The 21545-nt window shown below is 39.2% G+C and overlaps 1 protein-coding gene and 1 long non-coding RNA gene across 3 annotated transcripts; one reads left to right on the top strand and one right to left on the bottom strand.

The window, feature by feature from the left end:
• Positions 1-3058: 3058 nt before the first annotated feature.
• On the bottom strand, positions 3059-18637 carry cntf (ciliary neurotrophic factor). Of its 2 annotated transcripts, XM_047153411.2 has the most exons (4): positions 18501-18637; positions 18320-18419; positions 8168-8455; positions 3059-7530 (listed from the first exon to the last, which is right to left on the bottom strand). In XM_047153411.2, the coding sequence occupies exons 2-4, from the start codon at positions 18392-18394 to the stop codon at positions 7342-7344; spliced, it is 552 nt and encodes a 183-aa protein (XP_047009367.1). In that variant the 5' UTR covers positions 18395-18419; positions 18501-18637; the 3' UTR covers positions 3059-7341. The 2 variants fall into 2 exon arrangements, with proteins under 2 accessions (XP_047009367.1, XP_047009360.1); XM_047153404.2 differs by having other exon boundaries at positions 18320-18579.
• Positions 18638-18789: 152 nt separating this feature from the next.
• LOC124627097 (uncharacterized) lies at positions 18790-20422 on the top strand. The gene is made up of 2 exons (XR_008396358.1): positions 18790-18922; positions 19059-20422. It is a non-coding gene; the product is annotated as an uncharacterized LOC124627097 (long non-coding RNA).
• Positions 20423-21545: the final 1123 nt, after the last annotated feature.

Here is a 21545-nt window from a genome sequence, read left to right on the forward strand (position 1 = left end):
TCCAGTCCACATTTCTATCCTGTATCAACTCCAAACACACCTGAGCAGGTAATAACAGCCAAAGGATGTGACACATGTTGCACCAGTAATGGGCACGAAACAAAACTACAGTGTGTACTACACCTGGAGGTTCAAACCTCAAGCTTTTGACTAGGAAAGAAACATGGCTGCCTCCATGTTCGTCTTTTGTTAGCAGCAATCTAGCCAGCTACCTGTGATGAGTGATTTATTTATCTTATCTCCTCAAAACAGTGTGAATATGTCTGTATGTTGATTGAGCTCAAACTAACACCTGTATGTACGGTATAACTCCTTTAAAGATAAAGAGGGGCTCCTTTTGTTGGAAATGTACTTGTTTTAGTTAAATGCAGCGTTAATTCCCACTTTTTTGGTGTGAAATAAAAATCGTGAACCGTGAGTCAGGTCCGGGTATGGAATCCTCTCAGCTTCATAAATCGGAGGTAAAAAAAAAAACCCCAAACATTAATGTAAAGATCAGGTCTTACAGTAATAATGCTGAAATGGCGAAGCATTTTCTCCTGATTAATTTATTACACATTATCAACAAGACCAAAATTCTGTGGTGTCGAGATGCAGGCAGAAACGATCCATATACATCTACATATGTGAAAATACATATCTAATACGTTATCGTTTCTATAGTAACCGCTCCTTCACAGGGATTTGTCCAGTGGACGCTCCACATTCACAGATTAATCGTTGATATGGCGAGTTAAGTAAGGAGACGTTTACTTAACGTTTGTGGAAGGAGTCTCCAGCGTCAGAGGTTGTCTGACATCGTCAGGACGGGGGAGTTTACGCTTCTTTGAGGTTTCTCAGTAGCATGATGTAATCAGCTGCATTTTTTTTTGCCTTGAGAGAGGAAAACGAGAGGCTGCTGAGGGAACGACTGTTTATAGCTGCTATAACGGAAGGGACAACAGGAACTGACCGGCTTCACGGACGTTCCAGAACATTAAATGTAACTATAAATGGAGAAAATTGTACTCATTGTCAAATTGCTGTGGTATAAGTGGAATAAAACACGTGAGTAAGCGCAGTCAGAGGAAAATAATCAACACCGGGGAGGTAACTTTAACTCGGCGTCATGCCATATTGCATCACCCCTTGATTATTTTCCTATAACGGGATGCGTCGACATATATTATTCCTTACATAACAGCAGCTCTGACAGTAGCACAAATCACTGGAATACAGCACTCTACACTAATATTGGCACCCTTGGTAAATATAAGGAGTGAAGGCTGTGAAAAATTGTCTTTATTGTTTAACCTTTTGATCTTTTGTTTAAAAAATTCATAGAAAAAAAAAAATATTCTGCTTTCATGGATATCAAACAATTGCAAACACAACACAGGTTTATCTAAAAAAAATATTTGTTAAATATAGGTGTGCAACAATTATTGGCACCCTTTTAGTCAATACTTTGCGCTAGCTCCCTTTGCCGAGATAACAGCTCTGAGTCTTCTCCTATAACGCCTGATGAGGTTGGAGAAGACACGGCGAGGGATCTGAGAGCGTAACTCCATACAGAACCTCTCCAGATCCTTCACATTTCAGGTCCACGCTGGTGGACTCTCCTCTTCAGTTCACCACACAGGTGTTCTATGGGGTTCAGGTCAGGGGACTGGGATGGACATCGCAGGACCGTGATTTTATGGTCAGTAAACCATTTCTGTGTTGATTTTGATGATGTTTTGGATCATTGTCCTGCTGGAAGATCCAACCACGGCCCATTTGAATCTTTCTGGCAGAGACAGTCAGGTTTTCATTTAATATCTGTTGATATTTGATAGTCCATGATGCCATGTATCCTAACAAAATGTCCAGGTCCTCTGCAGAAAAACAGACCCAAAACATTAAAGATCCTCCTCCATATTTAACCGTGGGCATGAGGGACTTTTCCATACGGCTACCTCTCTGTGTGACCAAAACCACCTCTGTGTTTATTACCAAAAAGCTCTATTCTGGTTTCATCTGACCGTAGAACCCGATACCATTTGAAGTTCCAGCAGTGTCTGGGAAACTGAAGACGCTCGAGTTTGTTTTTGGATGAGAGTAGAGGCTTTTTTCTTCAAACTCTTCCAAACAGCTTGTGGTGATGTCGGTGACTTCAGATTGTAGTTCTGGAGACTTTCTGACCCCAAGACACAACTAACATCTGCAGTTCTCCAGCTGTGATCCTTGGAGATGTTTTATCCACTCGAACCGTCCTCTTCACAGTGCGTTGAGACGATACAGACACACGTCCAATTCCAGGTCGATTCATAACATTTCCAGTCGACTGGAACTTCTTAATCATTGTCCTGATGGTGAAACGGGCGTTTTCAATGCTTGTGCTATTTTCTTATAGACACGCCCCATTGTGTGAAGCTCAACAACCTTTTCCCGCACATCACAGCTACATTCCTCGCTCTTACTCATTGTTATGAATGACTAAGGGAATTTGGCCTGTGAGTTACCTCATATTTATACCCCTGTGAAACAGGAAGTCATGGTTGAACAATTTCCTGTTCCTAGTCACCCAGGTGCAATAAACAATTTTTAAATATCAGTGATAATATACTTAAAATATATTTTTCTCATATGAATTCATAGGGGTGCCAAAACTTGTTGCAAACCTATATTTAACAAATATATATATATATATTTTTATAAACCTGTGTTGTGTTTGTGTAATAGTTTGATATCCATGAGAGCGGAGTATTTTTGTGAATTTTTTGAACATAAGATCAAAAGTTTAAACAATAAAGACAATTTTTCACAGCCGTCTTTGCTCATATTTACCAAGGGTGCCAATATTAGTGGAGCGCACTGATTATATATGTATGTATGTATGTATGTGTATATATATATATATATATATATATGCGCTCGTATTATGTTTATTTATCATTTGTTACAGCTAAAACTAATTGTAATTGGAATGCACTTAATGTGTCCTGACAATCATTTTTAAATGATTTAAAAAAAATAAACTAAATTTTAAACAAAAGTTTTCTTATTAAAGAAAAATGTATAAACGACACATTTCATATTTTCATAAGTAAACTTTTATTTAACATTCTGATTCCAGTGTCAGTGCTTTGCAACAGACCATTTACAAATATGTAAATCTAAACGGATAAAAATAAAATGTTTTGTAATTTAAAAAAAAAAAAAAGTGTAATCATGGCGAGTTGTTGTGGTATAAGTGGAATGAAACACTCCTGGGTCAGTAACTGACTAACTGCTGATATCACACCACTCAAGCTGTAAAAGAATATTCAGTCAAACTCCGTGACAGAGCGCAGTGTAGAGCTGCTGTAGAACATTTACATGCATCTCTCCTGCCATTTTTCCCATTCTCAACACCGTCAATTCTACATACTGTACCTTTTAAACAAAACAGTAGACTCTAAAGGAAGTGAAAAGCAGCCGTATCATTTTAAAGGTCATCTTATTTATATACATATACATTGAAAAAATGTATATAAAGATAAAAAGATACAAAATAGATATACAAAAACACAAACATTTTGACACACAAACATTGAGGCTACATTTTGCATCATCGTAAAGACATTCTGATAAAGGCTAATGCTTGAATTTTGTTCCTAAGGCAGATGTATGAATTTGATTCATCTCTGGAAGGTTAATGCCTACATATGAACTGATTAGTGATATTGTGAGAAATCTAAAATGAGGAAAATAATAAAGATAACAGAGATTATCATATCAGTAGTCACAGGTGAGTAATCTCTATTTCTAACATTGTATAATGTTTATATATATATATATATATATATATATATATATATATATATATATTCGTATAGAGATCTCTCAGCCTTTTAGATAAATCCCTCGGATTTCTGCTCGGTATCTTTAGATAAAACAGTAACGAAGGTGCGCAGATGTAACAGATTAAGGCAGTGTCAGCGGAAAGCGCTTTTCACACAGGACACAATATTCGCATTCACTGTCAAAGAGAAGAGGAGCGAGAACATGGTTCTTCTGAAAAGTTCTAACATTTCCAGCTTGGCTAGCAAACAGAAGCGGAAAAACGAGCGGAAGCGACGAGAGACAAGCAGAATGATTCTCATCGCTACTGTTGTTGCTTGTGGGCGTGGCCTATCCAGCTTTTTTTTCCGTATAGATAAGAAACCGTAGTAGCTAGATACAGCATCTAAAGCATACTAGTTCAATACAACTTAAATAGCGCTCTAATCAGTGTGAAAATTGTTCGCTTGATTTGCATGTTATTTCCTCGGCTTCGCACTAGCTACACTCTCAAATTAGGTTAGCAAAGCGAGCTAACTGTACTAGCTACATACCTTCAGCAGAGATGCCAACAATCTCTGCTACTTCCTTCCAAGCTTGATTTTTCTTCATCATTTCTCGGTATACATTTAACGAGAGGTCGTTTATGACAGGAGAAGGTGAAACCCTATTTAAACGGGAGTTAATTGCAGATAGGAACTAAACTTGTGAGCGGGAAACTGAAGACACGCCGCACCACGAGCGCAGTAGGATTGCTCGGAGGAATTATTTGAGACAATAGTTCAGATTTGTGGTTTTACAGCATCAAACCGAATTCGCATAGAGTGGAGAAAATCGCTTTGTTGCTGAAACAGCAGGTCTGTGTCACACGTACGTAGAAAATGTACGCAGAAAGAACACTTGTCTGTTGCGTGCTAGAGTGAATGTAGGTTGAGACACCTTTTAGTGTTTAATAATTTAGTTTGTGTTGATTTTGTTCAGACGTTAGTCTGGTGAAATCCACTCTCAGCACTTGACCGGTCTGTAGTGTTAATCTGAGACTTTTACACATTCCAAAAGCTTGGAAATACCACTAACTCTGCTTTCAGGACATAACGGACAGGAATGTGTTTCTTAACAGTGAACAAAGGTGTCTGACTAAACGTCTACAGCTGTAGTACACTAAATCACTAAATCACTACATAACCATCTTTACATGCAAACTAATAAAAAGAGCATTTATTATCTGATTTACTTGAAATGAAACAGAAAAGAGTGTGTGTTTGTTCAGTGTCGGCCATGGTCATAGCACTGTTGAAGCGTGCGACTAAAACACGTAACCTGGCATTTCAGACCTCAGAATAGGTAAAAACCAAACAAATCATCCTCTCTACTCAGAATACCTACTCATAAACACGGGTTGGTCTCCTCAACCCCAACTTCAGCAAGTAATGTCAAATCAACATGGCTGCTCTCAGAAAAGAAAGTAACGCTTTTTACCTTTAAATGAGTTATACAATATATATACACACACACACACACACACACACACACACACACACATACACACACACACACACACAAGTATTATCTTTAGATCGATCAACATACAGACACTTTCGCTTGTTAAATCTATAGCACTGACTCTACATTCCACTGTCTTGAGGACATCACTCATCACAGTTAGCTGGTTAGCTTGTTGCTAACAAAAGACAAACATCCGTGACAGGCGTTTTTTCCTCAGTTTGAAGCTCAAACTTACAAAAATGACATAATTCTGACGTCCCACTTCCGAGTGGAATGCTGCAAAACTTTTATGTGACCCCATGCTTGTTAGTACTGCGGGGTTTTGGTGTCACTGGTTTAAATAAAATAAATTAAAATAGAGTATTTTAAAAAACAAATTAGTAACCTCTTGATAAACAAAAGTCATAGATTTTGAGTTGCAGGGAATAAAGTCACAATATTGACATTTGAAAAGGTGCTAATATTAGAAGGATAAACTTCTGGTCTTGTGGTGTTGCAGACTGCACACATTGCAAGTATTGGAGCACAAAATCTAAGGAAAATAAATCAGACTTGCACGTGCTCCTGGCCAGTAAAGTCAGATTCGTTCCCATTTCCTGAAATGTTTTATTTACCAGGCGCTTTAGGTGACGGAGTTCATACCAGTATTACAGGCCAACCACATTATCATAATTAATATTTCAGACTATTTAAAAGCCATGTCCCTGAAATAAATATTTTGATCATTTAAAAAACAAACAATTAAAGGAATAATTAAATTAATACTTTGCACAACATGTAATCATTTAAATTATTAATGAGTGATTCAAATATTAATTATTCAATTATTTCCTACTTAAATGTCATAAATTAAATGTCCCTTTCATTGTCTTATTTATTTATTGTCTTTACATAATATATTTAACTTTTATTTATTTATTTATTTAATACACTGTGATCTGAATTGTTCCTTAATAGTATGGTGGCGTTCTGATTAATTAATTAATTAATTAATTTTTTTAAGGGTTTAAATTTGTTTAAAAGTGAAGACAAGTCCCGATTGCAGAGTTACACGACCCCTGGGCTAATTGTCACTGACACTGATATTTTTCAACATGGCTGAACCTGTGGGAGTTGTGTTAGCGGTCAATGCTAAGTGGAATTAAAGTGTCATTCTAGTCGTAGGGAGTCTTTTCTAAGTAATTTATCAACACATCTGAGGTAAATGTTGATGTTTCTGGTCATTCTGTCTGGTTTCTACAGTCACTGCACCTTTACAATATCTGTTTAAAAGATTTTGCAGCGAGAAACTCGCTAGCCGCAGTGATTAGCTAGGTTGTGCGTGGCGGCCATATTTAGCAGTTGCCTAGCAACAGTGTTCTGGTGTCTGAACAGTGAGTAAAATTATTATTTTTTTAAAACATAGATTCGAAGGATTTTCCATCATACACGGACAAGGAAACATGAAACATCCTAAACGTGACTTTTTGACATGTTAGCTACATGAACACTTCAGATATGACCAAAAGATAAATAAAATGTTGTAATTTTGGGGCCTATTTTGTCATTTTGGGGAAAGGCGATTTAAACTTAAATTTAGATCATGATATTTTACACACAGTATTTATATTGTATTAGTATAACACATCATACAACAAATATATTAAATAAATAAGTACTGCTGATATTTAAAATAAAATTTTAGATACCCTTTAAGTTAATAAATTATACAATATCCTCCTGATTTACACTACCAAATGAGACAAAATGCTGAAAAGCTCTTTTTTGTAATGTTATAGTGCATTTAGTCCAGTAGAGGGCGACAAACCAGCGAAATTAAAGCTCATTGTGGCTCATTGTGGTAAAAAAAATTTTTTTTGCCTGAACTATGACTATTATTAATTCTGTAGCTGTGTACATGTGGAAGTTTTGTGTTACTTTACTAAAGTGATGGTTTAATCAGTTGTGGTTTATATATGTTTCAATTTAAAAAATCCTCTCTCTCTCTCTCTCTCTCTCTCTCTCTCTCTCTCTCTCTCTCTCTCTCTCTCAGTACACACATGCGATAGATGTTTATTTGCGTAGTTTGCGTGCCTCCTTCTTTCTAGTTGCTCTTCTTGTTCTTGGTGGTTTCTTATCTGTGAGAGCAGGCAGGGTCTGGAGAGTTTCAGCTGTCTTGTTGGACCAGTACGCAATATCCTGCAGAACCTGGAGGATCCACTTCTTCAGAACAAACGTCCCACCATCCACCAAGTCCTTTGCCTAACACACACACACACACACACACACACACACTTCTGAAATCGGTTTAAATATCGGACATGTCAAATTAAATTAAGTGTATTTTGGTTTCAGAACATCTATGATGTCATTTCCTCATCCTTCATAGAATTACATAATTATCCTGAAATGATTTAAAGCAGTCACAAGAGTTAGTGTATTGTTTAACAATACAAAAATGCTCCATGCTACAAGGTTTTTGAAGAGGGCACAGTGAGATTTTGGACTCATGAAAATGTAATAATAATAATAATAATATCTGTACCATCATGCTAAAAGGATTTTATTTCCTTTTGCATCTACAGATGGTTATTATTTTATTCCTGTATTTATATTTGTGATAGTTTTATGAATGCATATTTAAAACAAAAGGAAACAATAAATGATATCCAATATATTTGTTTGTTATATATATATTTTTATAAATATATTAATGAGCATTTTACACCCAATTGAATGCAACATTTAGAACAAATAAATGAATGGACCTAAATGTATTTAATTAGTAAACCCTGATGAAATGATTTACACATTTTTATATGTATTCTACTATAAAGATATATTAAACATACATGAATAAATATATTATATAATATGTCATAAATCAATCTCTAAGTACCTCAGCATCACACCTCTTTCCCCCCACCAGGAGGCGCTCTGTGCTCATCACCAGGTAGTCTAGTCGGTCTCTGACAGTTTTTCTCTGTTTTGTGTACTCATCCTCAGGTGTGTTGGGGAAGAGGGCGTCCTCATGGGTTATGGCCTTGTCCAGCAGACGGAGACACACTCGGAGAGCCGCGTGCAGGAAGCAGATTTTCTCAGGAGGTGAAAGTTGAGATGTTAACGGAGGGATGGACACCAACTGTGACCCGGATACAGAGTTAGATGGCAAAGATTCCCGATTAGTCTGGAACAGGAGGAAGAACAGAGCAGAGTGGATGAGAACAACGGCCAAATTGCTGTTCAGAACTAGTTCAGTAGTTCATTTTTCCATCGTCCTACTGATGCAGTAAATCCAGACGTCCTTATGTGTGCATAACATTTACATCACGTTTCCTTGGTCTGTTTCACCCAATCCCAGAGTTTTATTTCATCTCGGTTAAATTTTCTCTTTTTCTACTCAGTGTTTTATAATCCCAGTGTTTATAATCTCTGTTTTATAATCTCAATGCCTTTCATTTCAGTGTTTTATAGTCTCAGTGTTTTATAATTCCCCTGTCCTAATCCTAGGGTTTATGGCAAATAAAATTATTCAGATTTTTAATCCCAGTCTTTTACATTCACAGAATCTTAACCCCAGTATTCAAAATCCCAGTATTTTAACCAATTGTTAATAATCCCTGTGTTTTAACCCAATTGTTTTTACTCAGTGTTTTATAATCCCAGTGCCTTTATCCCCGTGTTTTATAATCCCAGTGTTTTATATTCACAGTATCTTAACCACAGTGTTTAGAATCCCTGTCTTAATCCCTGTGTTTTAACCCTGTTGTCTTTACCCTGTGTTTTATAGTCCCAGTGCCTTTATCCAAGTGTTTTATAATCCAAGGTTTTTTTTTTTTATAATCCCAGTGTTTTATGGGCGCTGTATTCCAAGGACCCTATGCTTGCTAGTGCACTATGTTCTCAGGACCCTTGGTCGCATGTTTTTATGTTCCTTGTGACCTACAATTTCCAAAGTCCCATGTTTCCAGAGCTCTTCTTTACCAGGTTCCTATGTTCCCAGGTTTCAATGTTCCCTGCAAAAGGCCCTTTGTTGCCAGAACTTTATTTTCCCATCATCCTATCTCGGGATATTAGATTTTCAGGGACTAAAGTATTTTCATTGGAATTTTCAGGAGAATAGCCCTATGTACATGGGGTGTTACATTCCCAGGGTTCGATTCTCCCAGTGCCCTGTCATCAAGGGTCCTATCATCAAAAGGTAATACTTTCCAGGAACCCTATATCACCAGGTTCTGTGTCCTCAGAGCCATATGTTCCATATGTTTGTCAGTGTACTATTTTTTGGAGGATCCTCATTCCCACAGTCATATATCATTTGAGGCATACAATATGTCTCTAGGGCCCTGGGGTTCTGTCCTTGGTGGTGTCCTCTACACCATCCACTCGTTTCCATGACTCAACACCACTAACAGTATGTTCATTTTAAAAGTATGATCAGTGATTAAGGAGCGACTGGTGAACATCATAAATCTGTCACTCAACTGAGGTTTTTAAAGGGGAGCTGTTGTTAAGCCACTCCTTAAGAAACCATCTCTATGAATACTGTCCAATCTCCAACATGTCATGACAAATCAAAGAATCTTTAGACAGTTCTCAAGAAACAACTGTCTTCTTGTCTAAACACTAATAAAAGTGATGTCATTCAGCCCGATCTCATCACGAGTATAAAATCAGTGCTGGGTAAAGTGCTCAGTGATCTGCTGCTCACCTCAGGTTGTGATTATGATTCTGTTTTGGTTCTGTTGTGTAGGATGGATTGAAAGCACAGAAATACAGACAGTATTTGCCTGGTTTAGATGTTACTTCAAAGAGTGATACCAGTTAGCACTGATGGAGAGCATCAGAGCAAAAAAAGTATAACATGGCATCCCACCAGGTTCTGTTCTACGTCCCGTATTAATCTCCCTTGGCATCCAGTTTCTTGGATACCCATTGAATTTGCAAACATGATGCCGTTCATTTCTAGGCAGATGATGCACACTAATGCTCATCGTTTCAGCCAGTCATACTTCTTACCATATTTTTGTTTGCTGATTATTCCAACCAAACGCTACTGTCAAGAAACTTGATGTAACCTCTGATGATAGGTTCTAAAGCTCTAAAACTGCCCTACATGACATTGGATTATTATACCATGTCGCTGGCTGTCACCTTAAAGGAAAACTCCATCCCAAGTCACTTTACATTATGTTGCAGCAGCACAACGCATAAAATCCTGCAGATACAGGTCAAGAGCTTCAGTTAGTGTTCACAACAAACATCAGAATAGGGAAAAAGTCTGATCCCTAAAGTGTGACTTTGACTGTGGCATGGATGTTGGTGCCAGATGGGTCGGTTTGAGTATTTCAGAAAGTCCTGATCTCCTGGGATTTTCACACACAACAGTCTCTAGAGTTTACACAGAATGGTGCGAAAGACAAAAAACACTGAGTGAGCGACAGTTCCGTGGGTGGAAACACCAGACTGGTCTGAGCCGCCAGGAAGAAATATAGTAACTAATATAATCACTCTTTACATCCATGGTGAGCAGAAAAGCATCTCAGCATACGCAAAACATCAAATCCTGATGTGGATAAGCTACAACATCAGAAGACCACGTCAGGCTCTATTCTTTCAGCCAAGAACACGAATCTGAGGCTATCATGGGCACAGACTCACCCACACTGGACAGTTGAAGGTTGTGTGCTTTAAGTTGTTCTCGTTTGAATTTATTCTCTACTGGTAAGGTAGGATTCTGACTTCTGTGTACGATCTACTTGACTCAGTTGGATCTAGATTCTTGCCAATAGAATTGCTGTATTGTATGGCATTGTGGATTCTGTAATGTTGCTTGGAAGTGTTTTAGTCTATGCTCATTAGTTCTCTCAGGTGGTTAATCAAGAGTAATTTCAGTGTCCCTTAAGGTGTGAATTGTGGGCAGGGCTCTCTAAGATGTATTGAAAGTTATCCGCTACAGACACTAGAAGCATAAATTTAGATAAAGGATCAAGTTTAGATGTGTTTTTTCTTCTTGTTCAGTTAAGTGTTACCAGTTCCCTCTCAGCCCTATCTTCACTAACTTCATTCCTGACCAGGCTGCAGACGTGTGCCTCAAGCCTATCTCTGTTATCTCCTCTCATCCACAAACCACAGGCCGAATTACCAGTAACCTCATCTACTCTCCCTGTTGTCTCAGTCTCAGACAGCAGTGGTAGGTGGACTCTGGAATTGCCAGTCTACTGTAAAGAAAGCTGATTTCATCTCAGCTTTAGCTTCCCATTACTCTCTTGACTTTCTGGCACTAGCTGAGACCTGGATATCTCCCCAAAACTCAGCTACACCGGCTGTTCTATCCTCTCTTTATGCTTTCCCTCACACCACAAGAAACTGGCAGGGGTGGTGGTAAAGGTCTGCTGTTGTCTCGGAGATGCTGCTTGACACCTCTCTCCCTGTCTCATCTTAACATCTCATCCTACAAATTCCAAGCAGTTACAGTTACCTCCCTGATCAACCTTCTCATCATGGTCATCTATCATCTCCTGGTCACCTAGGAGACTTTCCTGAAGACATGGACATGCTCCTCAGTCTTTTCCATACCGACAGCACGTCTCTTACAGTCCTTGGAGACTTCAGCCTCCCCTCTGACAAGCTCCTCTTGCCTTATCCCTCTTCTGCATTCCTTCTCCCCACACAAAAGGGAGGAAATGTCCTGGACCTGGTCTTCAGCCACCCCTCTCCAGCTACAGACATCAATGCTACCCCACTCCATACCTCAGATCACCATTTGGTATCTTTCACCCTCACTCTCCCTATACTTCCTAAAAACAGCTATCAATACTTATCGCGCACTCATGTCCAAATTCTCATCTGAAGTGACTTCTGCTAAGACTGTCTTCTACAAGGAAAAGCTGGAAACTTCTGCACAAGACCCTCACAAGCTCCACAACATCTTTTCTTCACTACTCAACCCACTGGCTCATCCTGCGCCGTCCTCCCTGACTGCTGAAGACTTTGCCAGCTTTTATGATGGGAAGATCTGCCAGACCTTCACTTCTACCCCCTCTCCTACACTACCCATTGAGGATTCCTCTTCTCCTTCACTGGCACATTTTTCAAATCTATCATCAGAAGAGATCCTGCAGGTCATCTTGTCCTGCAATCCTACCACCTGCCCATTGGATCCAATCCCTTCCACAGTGCTCTAGACCATCTCACAAGAGCTTCTCCACTTATCACGACTATCACCAATGGCTCCATATCATCTGGTCATGTACCAACTGCATTCAAGAGAGCAAGGATTATTCCCATCCTGAAGAAACCCACTCTGGATCCCTCTGACATCAGCAACTACCGACCAGTATCACTACTCTCTTTTCTTTCTAAAATCCTCGAAAGCACTGTCTACAATCAACTGTCTCTCTATCTCTCACAGAACAACCTCCATGATCCTAACCAGTCCGGCTTCAATGCGGCACATTCCACAGAGACTGCCCTTTTGGCTGTCACTGAGAAGCTACATGCTGCTAGATCAGCCAAGCTGTTATCAGTCCTCATCCTCTTTGACCTTTCAGAAGCGTTTGACACAGTCAACCACAAGACTCTCTTGTCCACACGCATGAGTCTCAGAATTCATGGTGCAGCATGGCAGTGGTTGCTTCCTACCTGGAAGTTCATTAATACCAGGTGAAATCGAAGGGATCCACACCTGTTCCCCGCAGACTCTCCACTGGTGTCCCACAAGGCTCAGTACTTGGTCCTCTTCTGTTCTCCCTCTATACTCAATCTCTTAGTGAGGTCATATCCTCACATGGGTTTTCACACCACTGCTATGCAGCTGACAGTCAACTCATCCTCTCATTCCCTCCCTCAGATCCTCTTGTTTCTGCTCAGATCTCATCATGTATGGCAGCGCATCACCTGAAACTTTAATCACAGCAAAACTGAACTGCTGTTCATCCCAGGTGATTCATCACCATGTCAGGATCTTGTGATATCCCTGGACAACTCTCTGATCCCACCTTCGGCTACTGCACAGAACCTTGGGGTAACCATGGACAATCAGCTGTCCTTTTCTTCTCACATTGCTAATCTGACATGCTCATGTCGATTTCTCCTTTACAACATCAGAAGGATTTGTCCATTTCTATCCATACAGGCCACTCAGGTGCTGGTTCCACCTCTTGTCATTTCGGAACTGGATTACTGCAACTCACTCCTGGCAGGTCTGCCTCTGAGCGCCATTCGATCTCTGTAACTGATCCAGAATGCAGCTGCTCGACTTGTTTTCAACCTTCCTAAGTTCTTGCAGACCACCCCATTGCTATGCTCCCTGCACTGGCTTCCTGTAGCTGCCCGCATCAGACTTAAAACTCTGATGCTTGCCTACAAAACCGAAAATGGACCAGCACCCACTTACCTCAAATCACTTATCACACCCTGCACTGCACTACGTTCCCTCCAATCCTCTAGCACCGCTAGACTGGTCCCACCATCTCTCAGGGCACAAGGAAGGTATGAATCAAGACTCTTCTCTGTTCTGGCACTTAGGTGGTGGAATGAACTTCCCCTAGATCTCCGAACAGCTGAGTCACTGCCGGCGTTCAAATGAAGTCTAAAGACCTCCCTCTTCCCAAACTACTTAAATTAGCACATTTTTTAAATGTAAAGTTGTGTTGTCTGTGTTTCTCTTACTATATTACCTCCCAATAGAGTTTTTAGACTGATGGTATTTGTGTCCGTGACCTAGTGAACCAGTATAGAGACTTCAAAGCACTTCTGTAAGTCACGCTGCATAATGACGTGGATAGTGGAAATGAAGCGAGGGATAAATCCCACTGCACTGCAACCAGCAGGTAGTCGCATAGCACTGTGGGTAATGTTTACATTTCTGGCATTTGGCAGACGCCCTTATCCAGAGCAACTTACAATTATTCCATTATGTCCAAACTAAAAAAATATTATTTTGAAATAAAATATATTTGGGAAATTTCATGTTAATTATATACGTAGATTAATATGCAAATTGTTCAAGGTGGATGTGGATTTTACCTTTAAGGAGCTTCAATTTGTTCAGAATGCAGCACGCTGAGCATTCTACACACTCCCCAAGTTCCCAGAATCTTCTTAAAGAAAAAATCCTGCTTACTTCCACTTTAAGAGGCATGAGTAAGCAGTTTCCGAGCAATACACACCGCTCGGTCCAGGGTGATTATGGAAAACCAGGAAGTGTGGCATGAGATAAATCACTGATTAAGAATTTAGAGCCTCTTGATCAGGGGCCTGGTTACACACACACACACACACACACACGCACGCACGTTTTAAGTAGAATACACTGCTGAATGCACACTGCACTTTAGAAGAGTGGACATTACACCATGAGAGAGAAAACAAAAAGAGATGTTCTACTTTATTCTTCATGTCCTGACTAGAGTATAAAATGTGTGTGTGTGTGTGTGTGTGTGTGTGTGTGTGTGCGTGTGTGTGTGTGTGTGTGTGTGTGTGTGAATACCTTTTTTCCACAGTCACATTCTTGTAATTCCAACTGCTCCTACGCTCCAGGCTCCTATTCTGTGTAACCCTGACACTTTGGCATTTGGGTAAAAGGAAAAGGGGGAGTGGTTTGATAAGTCTTTTGGCACGTAACCTGTAAATATATTTGATTACAGCAACTCTGGCCTTCTGCAGCAGAACTGGATGATTATGAGAGCCAAAGATCGAGTGGGTTGTGGAGAGATGATGTGCAGAAAGAAGCTCCTTATTTTCCTCGTGTTTACTGCGTTCCCTGTCTCCATCCAGCGCACACCATTTATTCATTAATTCCTCCTGCGCAACAACTTTCCCCCTGAGTACGACTGCTACACGCGGTGATATGTCTCACGACATCACGATATCCTTTACAGTTTTAATTTCTGTTATTTGATCATTTCATTCTTTTTATTTGCAGGGGAATTCTGCTCAAATTCCCACTTAAAAGGTCCAGTTACATAAAATCCCTTTCATGCAAATGTCCAAACAAGCGCCTAATATGACCAAAGGTGAACGTCTTAATGCTTAACCACTAGAGATTAGTTTGTGGGTAAATAAGACACTCTGAAGTGGTTATGTTTTGTTTCGCAGTTTGACTATTTCAATTGGGGATGTGTTCAGAATGAACCAATCACAAACATTCTCATGTTCAAAAGTAATTATCATACAGCTGTCATTTATTATTCTGAATAACCCCAAAGTAAGATCGGCCTTTTCTGTAAGATTTTCTTCACATCTTGGTTTCATCCAGACCTGGTCCGCAAAGAGCTTACAAAACCTGTACAGAATTGTTAAAACATTAGATGTACCATGGAACACCGTGAAGGCCATCATCAACAATTAGAAAAATGGGGCATAACAGTGACATCATCAAGAACAGGACGTCCCTCCAAAACTTACAAAAGACAAGACAAAAACTTACCAGGGAGGCTGCCAAGAGACCTACATCAACATTACAAGAGTTGCAGGAACATCTGGCACGTACTGATTACTCTCTGCATGTGACAATCTCTCAGATTCTTCACATGTCTGGGCTATGGGGCAGGGCGTCTAGACGGAAGCCCTTTCTCACGAAAATAAACAAAACATCCAAGCCCAATTAAATCACCACAAACCATGTGGCAGAATGTGTTATGGTCTGATGAGACCAATTCCAAAAGGTATGTTTGGTACAAAATAAAGCACATCGCCAGGGTGAAGCATGGTGGTGGTGGCAGCATCATGCTTTAGGGCTGCTTTTCTTCAGCCAGAACTGGGGCTTTTATCAAGGTGGAGGGAATCATGAATAGGTACAAATACCAGCTGATTTTAGTGCAAAACATTCAGGTGTGTGTTGGTAAGATGAAAAGGAATTTCCCCTTTCAACATGACAATGAGCCAAAGCACACATCCAAATCAACAAAGGAACGGCTTAACCAAAAGAAGATCAGTGTGTCTGAATGATCGAGCCAGAGTCCAGACCTGAATCCAGCTACAAAGCTATGGGGTGACCTGAAGTGGGCTGTGCACAGGAGATGCCCTTACAATTTGAAGGATCTAGAATGTTTTTGCAGGAAAGAGTGAGAAGATAATGCTAATCATGCCCGTCGTGTGTTATTAATGAGTCATGATACGCAATACTGGAACTCCATTAACGGATCTTGTACGGTAGCACTGCTTGTATTGTTCTCTGCTTGATATATCGCTTTGCTTGTATCTTTCTCATTGGTAAGTCGCTTTGGATAAAAGCGTCTGCTAAGCGAATAAACGTAAACGTAGATGCAATACTACAGCTTAAAATTGAACTAACATTATGTGTTTATTGATAGCCATCTAATTCTTGTAGCCTAACCAGGTCAGCAAACATTACTGTACGCTAGCAAGATGATTTGGCTCGCAACGTTATGAGTAAAAGAAATAAAAAGAAAGAAGGGGGGGGGGGGGGGGGGGGGGGGGGGAGTGAGGTTTACATTTGACAGTTGCTACTGCAAAGTCTCACAGTTATAGCAAAGCTCTGTAGGTCAGTTGTTAATCGATAATACGTATAGTATGTGCAATGCACAGCTCTCATCAAGGAAAAAAAATCTGCTAGCATAGCATCTCAAGTGAGCTAAAAAAAAAAAAAGCTGTTCTGGAATCATTCAAGAACAAATCATGACATCTGATCCTGGAATGGAGGTTTTTGCATATAGCAGTCTACGTTTCAACACTCTATACTGTCATTAACACAAATTAGAAACTTGTGATCTCACACTGTGAAGCGGTTCCAGCTACATCTGTACGAACAATATTCTTTAAGGATTGCGGCTACGTCCATGCAGAACCATCAACCTTGGCTTGCTTTCGATTGTTTGGTTGTAAATAAAAGTAACTATGACTAACAATATTCATATATATATATATATATATATATATATATATATATATATATATATATATATATATATATATATATATATGATACGGGTGTATTTGTATCTGCATTCGGATTTAAACCTGAATTGGGCGTGGCCTAAACACTGAATAAGACTGGGAGAAAAGCTCAGATGTAGAAATGTCAGCAGTGTCAGCATGGTGTGTGAATTCTGTCGCCTACCAATTCCCACCCAGCAGGCAGCTCTCCCCATCTGCGACAGCTACCAAGCAGGGAGGGTGAAGGCTAACACAGGCTTCCTCTGAGACTGGGCTGTGGTAACACCCTGAGAGATATCCACCCTTTTCCACATGCATGAGCTCACACTTGGCTAGTTGGTTCTATTTCCTAAAATGTAAACAAACTAGCAGTCTCATTTAGGCTCAGTGGTAGCTCAGTAATTAAGACATTGGACTACTGATTAGATAGTTGGGAATTCAAATCCCAGCAGCACCAACCTGCCACTGCCGGGCCCCTGAGCAAGGCCCTTAACTCTCGACTGCTCAGTCGTATAAATAATGAGATAAATGCAAGTCGCTCCGTGTAAGGACATCTGCCAAATGCCATAAATGTAAACGTAAATCTAATTTAAGCCCCCGTGAACCATGACCAGGCAGTTACTGTGGATGAGTGAATGCTGTAAATTCATGATAACGAGCTTCATCTTTGCTTCATATCTGAGAATTTCTGCCAAGCCCTCAAATAAAACTTCCCCTCAGACTTGTATCTGCGTAGAACACATATATTATCCATTTCTTCTGAATAACGTACTCATATTCATTTACATCCCTGCTATATCATCAAATACGGATCTTCTTTAAACTGTTATTCTGCATTCTCATTACATTTATTTACTATTGTAAAAATGAATTAATAAAAGACACCAACCACTCACAAGGCATAATGATACCTAACCGTAGACTGTTCCAACTTTACATTCTGTGATATCAGTCTCGAAAGTATGGTCAGTTAATAACCCATATATCGTGCAGCCGTAAACAGTGCTGACTCTCTAACTCTTACAGTGTGTCTATGAGAAGTGTGTGTGTGTAAAATGACTTGTGCAGACGCACACGTCTTCACACACTCATTTCCAGTGTTCCTTCTGTGTAATTCAGGAATAAACGTGTGTTTAAAAGTGGAACTTACGTATAACTCCAGTAACTGGGTGCAGTCTTTATGCAGCAGCCTGGCCAGAGCCACAGTTTTTTCCTTTAAATCCATTCACTTTCACACACTGTAGATCCCTCTGGGAGGTTTAACAGAAGTCCACGTGAGGTTATGAAGTGATGTTAGGGCTTTTAAAACAACGTCAAACGAGATTTCTTACTGTTTTGTGAACGCAGCTCGTCTATCGGGAGTTTCTGCCATATACTTCCAGGTCCATTCATTAAATTACAGTGTGAGGCGCCGCTCCACCCACCGTCTCTCTCTCTCTCTCCTCTCTCTCTCTCAACCTCTCACCCTCTCTCTCCTCCCTCCCTCTCTCTCTCTCTCAGTCTCTCTCTCTCACAGTCTCTCTCACTCTCTCAGTCTCTCTCTCCTCCCTCCCTCTCTCTCTCTCTGTCTCTCTCTCTCTCTCAGTCTCTCTCTCTCACAGTCTCTCTCTCTCTCCCTCCCTCTCTCTCTCAGTCTCTCTCTCTGTCTCTCTCACTCTCTCTCATGCATGGAATTTTTAAAGGGCAGAACAGAGCACAGAGGGAGGACCGAAGGCGGAAACATAACTCCACTGGGATTCAGGAATTTGTGCTGGTGCGCCTGAGCTGAACACAATACTCACACAGATCTTGTTTTTATTACGAATATTCTGGAATATATACCTTAAATAACAAGATTTTTCAAAAACCAGTCGACATGTTCAACATGTTCTCTTTCTCTATCATTTTAGCACTGAAAAGTGCTCCTGAAGACATTCCCAAGCAGTAAAAGCTGGATTAGCCGTTAGCATCTCTGATACGTCATCAACTCCAGTCCTGGAGAACCCACTGTCCTTCACATATCAGGGGAACAGGTTTGGGAACCTGTACACTAGAGATACATTATATGGCCAAAAGTATGTGCACCCCTGACCATCACACCCATATGTGGTTCTTCCACAAACTGTTACCACAGAACTGAAAGCACACAGTTGTATCGAATGTCTTTGTGTGCTGTAGCATTACAACTTTCCTTCACTGGAACTTCATAGGTCCAAACCTGTTCCAGCATGACAGTGCACCTGTGCACAAAGCGATCTCCATGAAGACGCGGTGTGTGAAGGTTGGAAGAAGGTGGAAGAACTCGAGTGTCCCGTACAGAGTCCTGTCCTCAACCCCACTGAACACCTTTGGGATGAACTGGAACTGAAGCCTCCTCACATCAACATCAGCGCCTGACCTCGACCTCACTGCCACATTCGCTTCAAGTGTATACTGATTTTTACATGTTCAGGTTCGTTACAGACGTCAGAAATTTCTCTATCTGTCAATTTTTTTTAATTGAGCCTAAGAGCTGGAAATGCGTCAGGCAGTGCTTAAATGTACAGTGGGACAAAAATTACATAAACCAAGATGAGAATGGTTTCTGCTTCAGTTATGTTTAAAGCACTATACACTTCTTAAAATTAATACAACAATAGCCTAACAGCAATGATGAATCAGACAGGAATCAACAATATCACAAATATATATATATATATATATATAAACATGGATGGGTTGGAAGAGTGCCAATACTTTGTGCACAGCAACGGATAGGTTACAGTCTTTGTCAGTAGTTGTGATATAGTTGTTAAGTGTATCCTTTAAAATGGCTGCTAAGTGTATATACACAGGAACCCGATATTTCTCCTCTCCTGCTGATAGAGTTACACTAAACGTGTGTAAACCTCCAAAATGTTTCAGTGAATTTAGTTACAAATTCATGATTCAGGAGTTTAAATGAACGTGAGATGATCCATTAATGAAATCCGAGCTCGGATCTTATTTCGGGTTCCTATTACAACTGAAAAATGTCACGTTACGTCATCCCATCTGAAAAAAAAACAATATAAACACTCATAGAATTTGTAATGGTTCTAATGTTCCTAATGAGAATTGTATTGGTTTTAATGGAAACTGTAATGGTCTCTACTACTGGTAATTTGTTGCCTTCTAATGGTGGTATGTTATGTCTAATGGATACCATTAAGGATCAGTGATGTAATGGTAATGTTTTTAATGGTTAGCTCGTGGTTTGTGATGGTATTTGTCGTGGAAACCATTAGAATTTCTGTGATTTTTTTCCAGGAATGTTGTTATGTCTGCTCTTAAACCCTGGTGCTGTTACAGCAGGACATCTGTATCCTGCAGGAGCTTTCCTCAAGTAATACTGTAGCTGGAAAAGATCCAAAACACAATCTCTCACAGGCCAGATTAAACGGATTGTTGTTCAGGTTCCTCTGGTTGAGAATGAAATACGCCGGTTAGAAAGTCGATGTCTTTGAGTTTTCTCCTGCAGTGTAACAGTGAAATAACTAAAATCACAATTAAACTACACAATTTAAGGCATCAATATCTCTGTAAATAATATATAAACAATTTTTAATCACATTATTATCTAACTAACTAACTAACTAACTAACTAACTAACTTTTTAATATTGGTATAATAATAATAATAATAATAATAATAATAATAATAATAATTATAATTATAACAACAACAATAACAACAACAACAACAACAATAATAATAACAACAGCAACAACAACAGCAACAACAATAATAATAACAACAACAACAACAATAATAATAATAACAATAATAACAACAATAATAAAACAACAACAATAATAATAACAATAATAATAACAACAATAACAACAACAACAATAAAACAATAATAATAATAACAATAATAACAACAATAATAAAAACAACAACAACAATAACAACAACAACAATAATAATAATAACAATAATAAAACAACAACAATAATAACAATAATAATAACAATAATAAAAACAACAACAATAATAACAACAATAATAATAATAATAACAATAATAACAACAATAATAAAAACAACAACAATAATAATAACAATAATAATAATAATAGATTTATGTTGGTGCCAGTTTAATTAGGAACTGAAAAATCAGTGAGAACACAGGAATTGATTACTTGATTTGATTGACTGAATAACTTGAAGGAACAGTGTGAGCATCACAGGGGGAAAAGTGTAAAAAAGTGTGTGAGAGGTTTATGTAAGAAAGCGAATAAATCTCACCCGTGATTGTTTCTGAATTCTAGATTCTTTCCGATCTGTGTTTTAAACTCAAACTGTTGATTAGCTAATTCTTTGAAAATAAGCACACAGTTTGTGTGTTATGCTTAAAAAAAAAAAAAAAAACTT

The sequence above is a fragment of the Ictalurus punctatus genome, chromosome 3 (assembly GCF_001660625.3).
Source record: "Ictalurus punctatus breed USDA103 chromosome 3, Coco_2.0, whole genome shotgun sequence".
In the NCBI taxonomy this organism is placed as follows: domain Eukaryota; kingdom Metazoa; phylum Chordata; class Actinopteri; order Siluriformes; family Ictaluridae; genus Ictalurus; species Ictalurus punctatus.

Excerpts from the sequence above, each read along its gene's own strand:
- cntf (XM_047153411.2), bottom strand. The coding sequence starts at position 18,394 with ATGGATTTAAAGGAAAAAACTGTGGCTCTGGCCAGGCTGCTGCATAAA. Across the intron at positions 8,456-18,319 it reads CCCAGTTACTGGAGTTATAC|ACTAATCGGGAATCTTTGCC; the intron begins GTAAGTTCCACT and ends CTCCTGTTCCAG. Across the intron at positions 7,531-8,167 it reads GAAAGAGGTGTGATGCTGAG|GCAAAGGACTTGGTGGATGG; the intron begins GTACTTAGAGAT and ends TGTGTGTGTTAG.